The sequence below is a fragment of the Galeopterus variegatus genome, unplaced genomic scaffold (assembly GCF_000696425.1).
Source record: "Galeopterus variegatus unplaced genomic scaffold, G_variegatus-3.0.2 Scaffold477, whole genome shotgun sequence".
Lineage (NCBI taxonomy): Eukaryota > Metazoa > Chordata > Mammalia > Dermoptera > Cynocephalidae > Galeopterus > Galeopterus variegatus.
The window spans coordinates 615,018-631,448 of NW_007726588.1; the positions used below are offsets into that span (position 1 = coordinate 615,018).

General features: G+C 43.9%; 1 protein-coding gene across 1 annotated transcript in view; it reads left to right on the forward strand.

Annotated features, from left to right (window-relative positions):
- Positions 1-15,571, forward strand: part of CLIC5 (chloride intracellular channel 5) — a gene marked incomplete at its 3' end in the record, with an annotated part of 79,207 nt that extends 63,636 nt beyond the window's left edge. Inside the window, exons 2-4 of the mRNA XM_008569209.1 lie at positions 4,321-4,430; positions 10,299-10,424; positions 15,465-15,571. Of these exons, the coding sequence (XP_008567431.1) occupies positions 4,321-4,430; positions 10,299-10,424; positions 15,465-15,571 (343 nt within the window). The remainder of the gene's footprint in view (positions 1-4,320; positions 4,431-10,298; positions 10,425-15,464) is intronic.
- Positions 15,572-16,431: the final 860 nt, after the last annotated feature.

Here is a 16,431-nt window from a genome sequence, read left to right on the forward strand (position 1 = left end):
ACATGTAACATGTTTATTATTATTCTAATATTTAAACAAATGAAGAAATAAATATTTAAAAATTTTTCAGCATTAACTTATAATACATTAAATACCGATAGCTATAATCCACATTTAAAAAAGCTCTTGGAATCTTCAACGGTCTTTAAAAGCATAAAAGAGTTCTGAGACTAAAAAGTTTGAGAACTGCTGTCTTAAATAAATCACCATCAGCCACTTCGGTTCACAAAATTGTAGGTCTTTATACAGGTGCAAAGATTGAAGCCAAGAAAAGAGCCAACTGACTTACCCAAGGCCAGTACGTGGTGAAGGAGAGGCAGAAATGAGTCTAGAACCACAGTCTCCTGCTGTAATGTGCTACAGAGCTCAAGCTTTTTTTTTTCCTTCCCCTCTAGGACTTTCTTCAGAGTGCCAATTAGAAAATTTTGAGATCCTCAAGCCATAGAAAGGGAGGGATATCACCCTCCCTCAACATGCATTCATTTAAACAGGCACTGAATACTAAGTTTCAGGCTCCTGTGCCTGCTGCTGTTGAAGGCAAAATAAGTAAAACATGGCCCATGTTTCAGGGGGAGCCAAGCTTACCATACAGAGGAAGAGATCACTTGAAAGGCAATATATTATATCCTATTGGATATATTATAAATTACCCAACACGTAACATGCAGCATATAATCATGCAACCTATATAACTACATTATGCTAGTATTGATAGTATCACATGTAGTATGATATGTGTTATATATGGCATGATATTGTATAATAACTTGTATGCACTTTACCTAGGGAACAGGAAGTACTTGGGGTCATAGCTGGCAATTGTGTGCAAAGCAGAATAATGAACTTGGGAAGTTTGGCGTTTTGATACTTCCCCACTTGCATTGGATTCCTATGGTTGCTGTAACCAATTACCATAAACTCTGTGGCTTAGAACAACAGAAGTTTATTCTCTCGCAGTCCTGGAGGCTAGAAGTTCAAAATCAAGGTGTCAGCAGGGCCAAGCTCTCTCTCTGAAGCCTCTAGGGAAGAATACCTCCTTGTCTTTTCTAGTTTTTGGCATTTGCCACCAATCCGTGGTGTTCCTTGAATTTATACACATCACTCCAGTCTTTGCCTCCATCTTCACATGACCTTCTCCCCTGTATGTCTGTGCCCAAATTTCCCTCTTCTTATAAGGACACCAGTCGGATCTAGAGACCACTCTAATCCAATATGACCTCATCTTAAACTTGATTTCATCTGCAAAGACCCTATTTCCAAAAAAGGTCTGGATGAGCATGAATTTGGGGGAACACGAGTCAATCTAGTATATCTCTTTTATGCTTCTCTATTTCCCATTGCTTAGAACCCCTTTGGACCAAAGTCCATCTGGATTTTCCCTCACTTTTCAGGGTATGGGGTCCCATGGAACCCTACCTGGTTCTTTGCTGTTGATGTTTTGAGTGGTCACCACAAGCTAGCCACATGGAACCCATGAGTTTAACAAATGGTTCATCAGGGCCACAGTGCTGATGAGGTCTGAAGGGGAACAGAAGAGGATGACAGGAGAATGCCTCGGTTACTAACCCAGGACAGTAAAGGTTAATGGGAAGACCCTCACATACCTGTATTTCCATTGGCCTTTTGGCAGTTTTTGTTTACTAGACCCAGAATCATAATTTAAGACATAATGAAAATGCGGGGAGCTATGAGACTCCACACCCCACACCTCTGGCAGGGTTGGAGGCACATGGACTGGAGGGTGGGATATCTGCATACAGTTCTACACTGTCACCTCCCAGCACAGGTCACATGACCTAAGGAGCACATGTTACCTGGCTGGGCCCTCAGGTTGGACCTCAGGCAAGGGGGCTAAGAGCACTTGGTCTCGAGTCAGACCACCTGTGTTCAATCCTGGCTTCACCACAGTGGGACCCCTTGGCCAGTTATTTCACCTCTCTGTGCCTCAGTTTCCACATCTGTAAGGGGTGGTATTATCCCAATTCACAGGCTTCTCATGAGGAATAAATGAGTTAGTGATATATGTAAATCACTTAGAACAAAGCCAGACAACTAATATTATTATTATATTATTAGTTATATATATTAATATTATATGAATTTTTTGTCCAGTTAATAAGAATTCCAATATTTTACTAATTCTTCCTTCAATTCCCTTATCCTCCCACCACCACCATCACCAGAGGAAAAACAGGTAACAGTATGTGAATATGGCTTTCGTTTTTATTTCTGCTTTTTTTTCCCCTTGGGGTACTGACATCATAAACTCGAGTTAGCGCCAAGCCCATATTAAACTGATAGCTGCCTGTCTGAATGTGCTTTATGAGTAACTTTAGCTCTGTGGGCAGGTGTGGTGTCCCCGTTGTGCCCTTCCATCTTTCCCACTTTTCTGCCTCAGCTACTCAGGGGTGGGTCTGTTTCCAGCACTGGGAAAAGTGAGAACTGAATAGGCTGTGGAGCTTCTGGTGTAGTTAAGAAGGAGGTAAAATAACCGTAATTTCATAGCAATTACCACAACCAACAATGTCAAAGGCTCTAGGTTTCCATTATAAACCTGAGCCTCTGCTGGGATCCCTCGGGGTACTGACATCATAAACTCGAGTTAGCACCAAACCCATATTAAACTGATAGCTGCCTGTCTGAATGTGCTTTATGAGTAACTTTAGCTCTGTGGGCAGGTGTGGTGCCCCCGTTGTGCCCTTCCATCTTTCCCACTTTTCTGCCTCAGCTACTCAGGGGTGGGTCTGTTTCCAGCACTGGGAAAAGTGAGAACTGAATAAGCTGTGGAGCTTCTGGTGTAGTTAAGAAGGAGGTAAAATAACCGTAATTTCATAGCAAATACCACAACCAACAATGTCAAAGGCTCTAGGTTTCCATTATAAACCTGAGCCTCTGCTGGGAGCTATTTGCAAAGCAGAAATAAGCACACAATTAGGCTCTACTGTATGAAAGAAGGCATCGCTGCCTCCGCATCTGAATGCCCGCAGCAAAACAAATCTCAAGGGGGAAAATAACGTGTTGAGCTTTGGGGGAAGGCATTTTTTTCTCCCTCTCTTTTGGGGGAGGGGATTCTGGATGTTGGTTGAATTGCTTGCAGCTTTGCCAGTAAGGCTGGGGGGCTTCACTACTCATGCCCTCTCTGTCAGTGGAGTCTCATGCCACCACCACCTGATAACACCAAGGTTTCCAGGGCAGCCACTATCAGAGACTACAGTGAGCGGGTATTTTTTCCCCTAAGTACCATGCTGGGGGCCAGTAAGTAACTCGATGGAAATAAATTATTCAGAGACCAGTTGCCCAACATTTTCATTTGTTTTTGTGTGTTTGCTTGAAATAAATTCTTTATAAAATTCATGGCTGTGCAGCCCACTCAGAAGTGCAGTGAAGATAGACTTGCCTTTTAGACATAAGATAAACCCCGATATTTTGAGGAGGGTAAAGAGAAGTGGAAATAAAATGGGAGAAGAATGTGGGCACTCAATAATTCTGTCTGTTATTGTTATATGTGTTCCCAGCCCACCCCACAGAAGGCCATAAGCTCCTTGAAGAAATGCATTTTTTAATCTCCTGAGTAATTTTCTCCAGTGCCTGGCACATAATCAATACTCAATATACATTTGTTGCATAAAAGGATAATTTAACAAATGAATGGTTTATTGACACTGAAAGCCAGATACTAGTCAGATCTAAGAGGTATATTGATTAAAGCTTTGAGCCTTCTGACTGGTCTAAATACAAGAAGCTGAGATCAAAGTCAGAGGCATTTGTACTGGTGACATCCTCATGGAGCAAGGAACAAAGGGTGGAAGAGAATAAAATACAGAGAAACATATTTTGGCTAGATATAGCCAAAGGAAAGCATTTCTAGTTGTTAGAGTGGTCCCCAGAATGGACTGCTTTGAGAGACTTAAACTACTGGTCAGTGGAGATATTCACGTATGGAATAGATGATTACTGGGAGTGTAGAAGTTGGTGTTTCAGCATCATTTGTGTTAGACTCCATGACGTTGAACATCTCTTTTTGCCCTGAGATGCTAGGGTTCTATGGTTTCATAAAGTTATGATTCTTCAAAACCACTATGCTACAAACTCAGTTTGGTTCAGCAGGTATTTATTGAGCCCTTACATGGTGCCAGACATCACCCTGCATAGACATTGGAAAGACAGAGATGGATGATGTAGGGCTACTGCCCATTGAAGTTAGGCTGGTACATGGTTTTAGGAAGTTCTCCTCAGACTGGTGATCAGGTGTCGTCATCTCACCTTCCTTCTTGCCAGTGTGCACATGCCGACTCAGGACTCTGGTTTTCTTCTTTCCAGGCTGGAATCGATGGGGAAAGCATTGGCAACTGTCCTTTCTCTCAGCGTCTCTTTATGATCCTTTGGCTGAAAGGAGTCGTATTCAATGTCACCACTGTGGATCTGAAAAGGTAAAGAACACTGTATGAATGAAGAAAATGTTTAGCTGCAGGGAACAAAAAACCAACCACAAGGGATGGCAAAAGCCTTCCTGTGGCTCCCAGCAGCCTCCTGCCTGTACCTCATCATGCAGAAATGGGTCTCAGGGCACACCCCTAGTTACCAGGGAGGCTGCAAGAGCGAGAGCTCACTTGGGGTGAGCACTTCACTGCCCTGATTAGCAAGTTTCAATTAGCACCAACATCTAAAAATACAGGAGTTAGCCATCCCTGTAATACTATCATCTACTGTACTGTACTGTTATCCACGGACCCCAGCAGGACTTCAGGTGTGAGAGTCCCAGTCTTCAGGGAGTTGAGATCTAGACCACACCCATGCTATATTCCCACCCTTAGAAGTCCGTAGTGTGAGGGTTCTGGATTATAGGCCTGGATGGAGAATTACTAGTGTTCTGCTTTCAAAGTGCAGTTTAATGACCATTAACAGTAGCAGGCATCATTTGACATCAGGAGCCACACTCTTTTCACCGTTACAGAATGTATTGTTTCCTCTCTTCCGCCTGCCCTTTGGATGTGGAATAGCTCGGGGCTCACTCCCGAGCATTTATCTTCTGCCTCTACCTTCTTCCCTTGTGAGCTTGGCAAAGTCCCCACTGCTTTCATGTGAATTATTCTATTCCCAGAGTCCTGCTATCATCTGGATATTTCCACTTGGATGCTCTATTATTACTTTAAAATCTGTGTCTAAAATTGTATCCATCTTTTTTCCTTTGAGGTGGGCTCTCCTTCTGAACTCCCTTGTTCTTCATTTCCTAGGCACTGAAACATTTCCAGCTCCTTTCTTTTGCCCCCATTGCCAATTGGTGGCCAGGACCAGTGCACTCTCCCACTGGACCGTCTCCTACCTCCACGTGCTCTTTTCCATTCTCAAAGCCCACACCTGTCTCAGGTCTCACCACTGCCACTCTGACTGTTTCTTATTCTCTAAACTGGTTTTCATCCTTCCAGGTGCTCTCTCTCTTTATCTCTCTATCTATTCTGTATATTATCCTAAGGTTATTCTTCCTAAAATAGTGCTTTAATCAGGTGGCTCTCCTATTCAGAAAACCTTCGATGCTTCCAATTGTCCATGGAATAAATGCATCTGAAGCCCTCTGTATTAGTCCATTTTCTGTCACTGATAACAGAATACCTGAAACTGGGTAATTTATAAAGAAATGAAATTTATTTCTCACAGTTTGGGAGGCTGGGAAGTCCAAGGTGCAGGGAACACATCTACTGAGGGCCTTCTTCTTGGTGGGGACTCTCTACAGAGTCCCATGGAGATGGAGGCAGTCATATGGGGAGGATTGCAAGAGTGCTTTTATGTGTTCTCCTTATAAAGCCACAAGTCCACACTCATGATAATCCATTAAAGAATAGATCCATTCATGAGGGCAGGGCCCTCATGACCTAATCACCTCCTGAAGGCTCCAACTTTCAACCCTGCCACATTGGGGATTGCTGTGGATTAAATGTCTCTCCAAAACTCACTGAAGCTTAATCTCCATTGTAACAGTGTTAAAAGGGTGGGAAATCCAATTATGTTATTTGAAAGATGGGACCTTTAGGAGGTAGTTAGGTTGTGAGGACTGTGCCCCTGTGAATGGGTTGATCCATTCTTGGAGTAATAGGCATGGCTCTGACGGCTCTGTAAGGAGACTAAGTGAGGTTGGCTCTCTTGTTCAGCCCATTTCTCTCACCATGTGACACCCTGCATCACTGTGGAGAGTCACCATCAAGAACAAGGACCTCACCAGATGCACCCCCTGAATCATGAACTTCCCAGCCTCCAAACCTGTAAGAAATAAATTTCATTTCTTTATACATTACCCAGTTTCAGGTATGCTGTTATAAGCAACACAGATGGGCTAATACAGGGATCAATCTTCCACTTGAGCTTGGGGGAACATTCAAACCACGGCACCCTCTTTAGTCTTTCCTTGGTTCTTCCCAACTCTGCACCATGACCTGAATACTTCTGCCAGGCTGGCCTACTTTCTGCTGGTCTTGTTCCTTCTGGCCTCCAGCCCTTGACTAGGATGCTTCCTCTTTCTGAACAGGCTCTCTCCTCCTTCTTGTCTTTACACATTGTCCCACACCCAGATTCAGCTCACCCCCAGCCCCCCTGGGAGGCCTCCCCACTCCCACCCCACCACTCTCAGGAGCTATCTCTCCACCCACCCTCCCTCTGTACTCACCTGGCACCTATTGTCTGTGCCGCCTTGAGCCATTACTTAGCATTTCAGAGAGCTATGGTATAGATAGTCCTAATCTTTTACAACTGGTGAGTGCTTACCCATAAAAAAAAACCATATAACATATGATCCTGTAAAGGAGGCCTTATTTCTTCACTTTCTGTAAGAAAATAGAGGCAGACACATTTAAATGACTTGTCCAAGATGCCCAAGTAGAAACTGGAGGGGCTGCTATGGAAATCTCACTCTCCTTGGTTCAAATGCTGTGCTCTTCATAACAGAGTTAAGGAGTTTCTTTTGCCTTTCAAATGAGACCTTAAGTACCTGGAGGACGAGCTGGGACCATGTTTTAAATTTCTTTGTATCTTCCATAGCAACCAGCTCTTTACAGGCCCTCAACTAATAGCTGTCAAATAAACGAACATGTACCCACTATGCAATTAGTGTCTTCAATAACTTAAAAGAGCAGGAGACTTTCATACAGTTTGAATGAATAGCTTCCTTCAGTGGGGAATCAGAGGTTTCAGGGTTATTGTAAGAGTGGACTTGTGTGTTTGGCTGAAGATCAGCCAAAACTGGGAGAGGGAGCCACCCCAGCATTCTTCAGGTGCTTAGGTCACTCTCTCATGTTATCACATCTGGTCCCGCCAACACCCCTTTGAGGTAGGCCAGGCAAGTATCACCACTCCAGTTTTATAGATAAGAAAAATTTCTTACTGCCAAAAATATGTATACACAAACCCATATTAACTTCTAAGGAAACTGATTTCTTATCCAGGCACTGCCATTTGTTGGCTGAGTGACCTTGAGCTTTTCTGTGCCTCAGCTTCCTCATCTCTACAATGGAAACAGTGCCTTCTTAACCAGTAGGGTTGTTGTGAGGATTAGGGAGGCAGCCATGGAAAGCATTTGAATGCAGTATTGTACCTGGCTCATAGCAAGAACTCCATACCTGTTGGCTATTCTTAACATCATCCCTGCCTCATGGAGCTGGCAATCCAGTCAGGAAAAGAAGACCGATACACATTAAATGATTTGTAAATTAGACCTGGCAATATGTAATTCAATGCTAGTGACACAAATTCAACTATAAATGCTGAAAGAGGGACAACAAAGAAAGAGAGAGCTGCCACTGACCAGCATCCCACTGGCCATGCCCAGCTGAGCTTCAGCAACCCTGGGCAGTACTTCCCAAGGGTGCCAGACTCCAGTGGCCATGGTGCTCTAGAGTCCCAGGAGAAAACCCACCACCACCACCACCGCGATAACAACAAATTTTTGTATCTTTAAGCCACAGAGAGGTAACGGCTGAAAAAATAAAATCAGTAGAGATTTCCCCTTCCAGCTGAGAACACAGGCATTGCTGCCTTGTGTGAGCTCTAACTAAACAGGAGCAAGTAAAGAATGTCCTTTCATTGCCTAAAATGAGGGACACACACAAAGTAAACAAAGGTACTAAGTAAATTGGATTTTAAAAATACTTTCCGTGTCAGTCGTCTGAGTCCAGTGCCCCAGAGCACAGCTGGAGAGTGTGTATGGGAGTAGCACCGTGATTGAAATTCCTCTCTCCCCTCCCAAACTGATTACGCCAGGAATTTGTTTCATTACTGACTCCTCTACCCCCATTGTTTACTTTTTTTTTACAGTTCCTCCATCGAATGTTTTCCACTCCTGACTCCCACAAGAAATGCTGCATTCTCAGAGAGAGTATTTGGGGTGAATCTGACGTTCCAGCCCTGCCCGTGAACACACATCTCCATGATTATTTCCCCTCTTCCTTACGCTTCTCTTAGGGCAAGCCTCTCCCTCTGCATTTCCCCCAATCTTCCAACCCTTCTCCCCCCCCCCCCCCTTTTCCCCCCCCCCCGCCCTGCCCGTGAACACACATCTCCATGATTATTTCCCCTCTTCCTTACGCTTCTCTTAGGGCAAGCCTCTCCCTCTGCATTTCCCCCAATCTTCCAACCCTTCTCCCCCCCCCCCCTTTGCTCCACCCCTGCTCTTGCATTCTGACCAGCTGGAGCAATCACAGAAGCACATCCTTGGGCTTTAACGGGACCCAAGTCAAACATGAGGTCTCTTTCCCTCCTGCTGTACTTGCAGGACATCCCCTCCCTCAGGTGGCAGTCTACTCCTCAGCACACACCAGGAGCACCACTTAGCATTGCTGTGGGCTGAGGACAGAAATTTCAACCAGTTATTGTTCCTTCATTTGATCAGATGTGTGTTCCAGGATCTCACCTTTTTCTTCCTCATCTAGGACTTTCTGTATGGATAATTTAGGACTTTTGGATCTCCTCTTCCCCCAGAGGGAAGGACAGGTGGCAGTCTACTCCTCAGCACACACCAGGAGCACCACTTAGCATTGCTGTGGGCTGAGGACAGAGAGTTCAACCAGTTATTGTTCCTTCATTTGATCAGATGTGTGTTCCAGGATCTCACCTTTTTCTTCCTCATCTAGGACTTTCTGTATGGATAATTTAGGACTTTTGGATCTCCTCTTCCCCCAGAGGGAAGGAAAAGCACCGTTGCTTGGTTTATCTTAGTTTTTTTTTCTGTGTCTGACCCGGAATCCTACAGGCACAACAAGAAGCCTTCTCTCTTTTTAGGAACTGAATTTGCTGCCTATTATACATATGCTTCATCTAGAAGATCCCACTGGTCCCAGCAAAACATGCTCTAAAAAGAAATAACTTTCACAAGCAAGTGCTGTATTTAATTGAGTCCCACTAGAAAACAGAAGATATGTTTACTTGGAAAATAAATTGTTTATAACTTAAGGTAACACTTAAGTACCCTTGTAATTTTTTAAATTATGATTCATTTTAAAAAAATTATGACTTATTTCTGACTCATAGGAGATTTTCAATTTATGCATGTTGAACAGAATTTTTAAATATTTCATGAAAAATAACTACTTTCGCATAAAACCAGAACCATAATAGTTACATTTTAAGAATAATAGTGAATGCTTGAATTAAGTTACAAAGTAAAAACACTGCAAAAGGTAGAATAAGGTTGAGAACTGACACTCCAGCAGTAGAGTTGCCTGCTGGCTCTCCCCATATTGAATTGTAAGCCAGAAGCTTTTGGAATTGGATTGAAGTTTCAAACCAATCTTCAATTTTTAATTTTGCAGCTAAAATAACTTCTTTCTAAATTAAAAATGTATGTTTTACTTATGTAGCCATCAAAAATATGTATCTACAGAGGGCTCCTATATGCTGGGCACAGTTCTAGGTTCTCTCCCTCATGGATCTTGCATTGTAAGGCCCTCTCAGGTATCTTCTTACCTAGTAATAGTAGGTGCTTGATGCAGAATCCTTGGTGATAGCCTATCCAGTGTTTGTGTAGCAATAATCTTGAACTTGGGTCTGTCAGACATAAATCCGTGAGGTTTCACGGGGACTTATAGTGTGTACATGTTAGAAACTTAGCAATAAAAAGACTTTTGAAAACATCGTCTCCACTTAATAGTTTTGTTTTCAATCTAGTAGTTGGCTTATTTTCATGGATATTCGAAGACTGTACCAGACCGTATAAACCAAAAAAGCACTCTGATGAGTCTGGCAAAGACTGACCACTGTTAGATATTAGTTGCTCCCTCATGTAAACCAACACCTGCGTCTTGCTCTCTCTGCAGAAAGCCTGCGGACCTGCACAATCTAGCCCCTGGCACCCATCCGCCCTTCCTGACCTTCAACGGGGACGTGAAGACAGACGTCAATAAAATCGAGGAGTTCTTGGAGGAGACCTTGACCCCTGAAAAGTAATGAACTGCTTCTTTCTGGAGCTAATGGAAAGGAAGGGTCCATGTTAGAACTGGAAGAGCATAAAAGCATCAATTTTCATGAAGGCAGATTTCCAAAGGAGCCTCATTGATCCTAAGCATGATAGCCTATCCAGTGTTTGTTTAGCAATAATCCTTGGTGATAGTCTATCCAGTGTTTGTTTAGCAATAATCTTGAACTTGGGTCTGTCAGACATAAATCCGTGAGGTTTCGCGGGGACTTATAGTGTGTCCATGTTAGAAACTTAGCAATAAAAAGGCTTTTGAAAACATCGTCTCCACTTAATAGTTTCGTTTTCAATCTAGTAGTTTGCTTATTTTCATGGATATTTGAAGACTGTACCAGACCGTATAGACCAAAAAAGCACTCTGATGAGTCTGGCAAAGACTGGCCACTGTTAGATATTAGTTGCTCCCTCATGTAAACCAACACCTGCGTCTTGCTCTCTCTGCAGAAAGCCTGCGGACCTGCACAATCTAGCCCCTGGCACCCATCCGCCCTTCCTGACCTTCAACGGGGACGTGAAGACAGACGTCAATAAAATCGAGGAGTTCTTGGAGGAGACCTTGACCCCTGAAAAGTAATGAACTGCTTCTTTCTGGAGCTAATGGAAAGGAAGGGTCCATGTTAGAACTGGAAGAGCATAAAAGCATCAATTTTCATGAAGGCAGATTTCCAAAGGAGCCTCATTGATCCTAAGCATAGGGCCCTGTTTTCAAACAGAGAGTCTATACCCCCCCACACGGGGCTGCCAGTCTCAGAAGGGCTCCACTAAATCCACGTGAGAGTAGTCATCACCCGTGAAGTGGAGCCAGTCACTGCCTCCTAAACAGAGTGATTTCAGGAGCATGGGAAAGGTTACCACCCTCCCTCACCCTGGCGTGTCCCCTTCTCTGCAGTTCACTTTGCCTTGAAGACCTCCAAGTGTGGGATGAGAGTTGAAAGGCTAATTAAATGGAACTAAGCCAGGAAAGGGTAACCCGATGACTTAGCACCACACTGAGAGTCATAAATCTGACCAAGTCTGGTCTGATCCCACAATGAGAAAACTGACCAAAAGCCACTTCTCTTCTGAAAACAGGTACAGAGAGGGGACAGACCAGAAGGCTATAAGATCTTGTTGGGTAGATGAGATGCTATTGATGGAAAAAAGAAGTGAAGAGAAAAGGGAGGGATTCTAAAATTTACCAGAAGCTAGACTTGTTCATTATAGAATCTTGTAATCAGAGATTAAAACAATCACATAAAAAAACCCCTATAAAAATAATATTATATGTAGAGAAAAGCATGGACTTTATCCTGTAGGGCAGCCACCGAAAGGTTTTAAGCAAAAGAGTTGGACAGTGACTTTTAAGACTTACTTTGGAGGTTGGAGGAGGTAAGGAGGGTAGAGGATGGTAGAGCTGGAAGTAGAGAAATCAGGTAGGGGGAGCCCATTGGTGACGGTCCAGGAAAGACAAGAAGGAAGGACTGAGCCAAGACAGTGGCAGTAACATGGGGGGAGGCAGGGGCAGCAACAGGCCACAAAATCTCGGTGGTTTAACAGAATATGGGTTCATTTCTCACTCGAGCAAAGACTGAGTGGGTAGCATGGCTACTTTCCATCTTGTAGCTTTTGGAATCCATGGCCTCCAAGGCTCTTTCAGCAGAGAAAGAGCAAGCAGAAGGATCATGCAAAGTATTTTTAAGGACCAGGGCTATGGGTGGTTACCTCATTTCCCCGCCCATCCCATTGGCCAGAATCTGGTCACATGACCCCAACCTAACATACAGAAGCTGGGAAATGCAGCAAAGCTACACTTAATATTTACTGAATATGAGTGGTATCTGCAACAGGCAGATTACTTAAAAACTCTGTAATGTTTATTTCTCCTATCCATAAAAAGAGGATCATAATGTAAATCTTACAGGGCTACTCAGCCTAGCACCTGACATAGAGTAAGAGCTCATTAAACGGAAGCTCAGAGTTATAAAGAGAAGTTAGTGCCTATTTTGTGGCTGTCTCCCAGGTGCAATCCTAAAGATGACTGATGACACCTTAGGTCTTAAAACCACAGATCCTAAGGGATGTCTTTTTATGAGTAAGCCAGGCATCTTCCACCTCCAAGATCTTTTGCTTAGATAGCAGAGATGAGACAAACAAGCACATAAACCTGCTTCTCAAGTGAGGGTTTGGAGAAGTGAGGAAGCAGGAATAATGGAGAAGGGAGAGAGAGGAAGTCCATCCACTTTTCAGCTCATTAGAAAAGGGAGGGTCAATACTCAAGGTGCTAGAGAGACACCCAGAACCAGCAAAGGTCACTCAATTAGGATGGCCTCTTTTTTTTCTCCTGTGTATCCCCAAAACCAAGCACAAGGCCTGGCCCTTGTAGGTACTTATTAATGTATGTTTGAATTTCATTTTATTTTCAAATGTCACAAAATAGTATCTTTCTTTTGATTTTTTTCAACCATTTAAAAATGTAAAAACCATTATATGCTTGAGGGTTGTACACAAGCAGGGATCCTGGGCACAGTTTGCTGATCCCTGAGTTAGAGAAATTCATCATATCTTTGACTGTCATCAGACCACATCACATATTTCAAAACACTTCTATGAATGAAACACAGTTTGCTAGCTTTTCAGAGAAATGGAATGTACTCTGTAGTCTACTTATTTGCATATTCGAAATATGGTATAAATACAAAGCTAAAATGAATGTGCTTTCATGCTGTAGAGTAGCCTCCACAAGTCTAGCTACTGAAATCTGCAAGACTAACATCTTGGAGATATACTTCCCACAGGAACAAACTTCAAATGGGACATTAGGCGATACAGTAAAGTCTCTATGAATCATAGTGCTTAGGAAATAGCATGACTCTGCCTTGGTCCCCATGAATGCACAGTCCTTTGTCAACTATGTGTTGCCCTCCCTGATTGTGAAGAAGTGGTCAGATTACTGGACATTTGATCAAATTATGACATGGAGCGAAACAAAACAACAAACCCATACAAATTGTCCACTGAAATGCATTTTCCAAGCCTTTCTTTCTTTACGTTATCGAGGTGAAACAAAGAGCACTTGGTGTTTATTAATAATAATTTAAGTCTATTAATTCTAACAGCATGCTAGATTCTATGTGAGAAGGCCAAAATAAGGAGAGATGACATTAAATCCCCATGTCTTGGCAGAGTACTCAGCATCTTGCAGGAAACCTTACTTCTTGCCCCCAGTCACAGCAGTTGAATTTGATAATTCCAGTATACCCACAGACATGTGCATGTGCACAGAATATGTGTACAGCGCTCCCTCCTGGTGGATGGATACAGCTCATTTACTGCACCCAGCCTAGCCTGAGGGCTTTGTGGCTTTGAGAGTAAACAGCAGAGTTGATGAGAAGCCACAGCACAGGGAACTTAGAGACAAGCTTCCAAACTGAAACTGCCTGACTTGGAATCCTGGCTCTGCCACCTAGCCACGTGACCTTAGGCAAGTTGCTTAACCTTTCTGTGCCTCAGTTTCTTCACATGGGAAATGAAGCTAATAATAGTACCAATAGAATTCCTGTGAGGAATACGTGGGGAATACACGTAAAGGGATTAGCACTGTGCCTGGCACATCATTGGCATCCAATGCAAGTTAGCTTTTCATGTTATCAGAGAAGCAGCGTGATCGAGTGGGAAGGACATTGCTTCAGAGCCAGGAAGCCAGGTTCTTTTGTCTCTCCACTTTCTATTAGACATGCACTGTTAAATCATCATTTAACTTCTCAGGTCTCCAATTACCTTACCTGAAAAATGAGGACAATAATGCCTTCCTTGTCTGCCTGAAGGCAGAGAGCTGGACCCGATACATTTCTGAGGACCCTTCCAATGGCAGTATCTCTGAAATTGAACAGCCACCTAACATGATCCAACAGTGGACAGTACTAGCTAATGGGCCAGTCAAGGAGCAAAGAAATGAAAAAAGAACAGATAATTTCTAAAGGCTTTTTGTTCAAATTATTTAAAACATTAAAACAAACAAAAAAGAAGTATCTTGCTTCTTAAATATAAAGCAACCAAACAACTCAGTCACCAGCTATTTACCCAGAGATCAAAAATGTTCACATTAACTGAGAATAATGACAACCAGGCAATTGTCCCCCCATCTCCTCTCATCCCTGCCTGGTCATACACATAAAATGTTTGTGAAACAATGCTTTTTTTTTAAATTTAGAATTGCTCGTTTTGATGGTGCTAATGGGTCCAAGCCATGGGGTCCCACACAAGCAAGTTTACCTCATTCAGTATTAAGGCCAATAGTCCCAACCCCAGCCTGCCTCTTGTGTTCTTCTGGCTTCAAAATGAAAGACTGTGCAAGGGAGAGAGGGGCTGGATCCCAGCAGCTCTATCTCCATGCCTGGAAATAAAACAATTGAAAACACATGTCCTGCTGATGTATCCTGATAGTTTCCACATCCTATTACTGCATACAAATAATAAGTGTGTGAAGGGCATTTCAGAATAGGAGAGGGCCATGGGTATCCTTCCTTCAGAAAAATGGTTTGGAGGCCTCAGTTCTAAGATGCCTGGCATCTCCCTGTTCCCAGAACTAGCTTTGTGCAGCTGGGATTATAATCTCAGGCCTGACAGTGGATAGCTATTTTATGTAGGCAGGGGAAATGTCAGGGACCTTACATGACACAGAGGCAAACTCAGTCAGAATTTGGAGTAGAGCTTTTTCACTGGTGCATCATTGTTGGTGTCCCCAGGAAGAGGACGCAGCCTGGGCCCTCCAAACAGCATTCTGGTCCCTTGTCCACCAGACAGCATCACCCCAGGCCACTCTCAGCATCTCACTGGCCTCTGGTTTCCTCTGTAGGTGCACTAGGACTAAGACTGCCCACCCTCCCAATAGGATGGGTGTAAGAACCCTAAAATATTTGTAGATCCAGCTAGAGAGGGAAGCATTGCTCATCGGGATGAGAATAGGCTCATCCTTAAAGGAGCTCCAAGTCTTAGTGATTCACAGAACCATCTGCATCTTCCATTCCAGGTACCCCAGACTGGCTGCAAAACACCGGGAATCCAACACAGCAGGCATCGACATTTTCTCCAAGTTTTCTGCCTACATCAAAAACACCAAGCAGCAAAACAATGCAGGTAAGTGACTACCTTCCACCAAGAGCCTCTGGCAGGGTCCGTTTCCTGCCCAGGATTATCTCTGGTTTGCCCATGGGCATGTCAGATAGGCCAGAGAAGCATCTGGAACCAATGCTGCTTGTTAATCGCCCACCCCATGTGCTCCTTGCCACAGGGGAGGAGCTTGCAGATCCTGCTGCCTGGCTAGTGCAGGAGAGAAGGCCAGTTGGTCTTACTGCTGAATCGAAAGGAGGGATGTGGCTGCCTTCTGAGGTTGCCTTATTGCACAACATAATGCACTGCACAGAAGGGTCCTTACTCTCGTTCATCTGTCCCACATTCACAGCCCTGCCCACATTGACATTGAAACAACACATTCCCCCTTCCTTCTGGTTCCTACGTGGGAAGCAAAAGATCTCCAAAGGTTGTGCAGTGGGCCACGACAGGAGTAGCTCAGTCACCACTGTGGCAAATGCTGCAGACAGATGCCCTGCTCTGCACTCTCCCATGCTGCAAGTACAGAGGGTGCTGGGGAAGCCACTTCTCAATGTCTGGCTCATTCTCCGTCAGGCCCTTCATTTCTAGCATTGGCTACAGAGCTCAGGACTTGGTTCCCTAGTGGTGCCTTCTCAGAGGGCTTTGAGGCCCTAGTTTAAGCTGACAGCACTTTGGATCCCTCAATTGGAATTGTCCTTTAAGGATTAGTTAAAACCACTTGAATCGAACCATCCAATTGAGCATGTATGTGTACCACTTGAAGAAGGGCGTCAGGCCTGTGAGGACAGGAGGATGGATGGCAGTGTGCCCTTGCCCTCAGAATGGGAGAATGATCCAGGCTTACACACTGGACCTCTGGAGCCCAGAGCAAGAAAGCCAAGCAG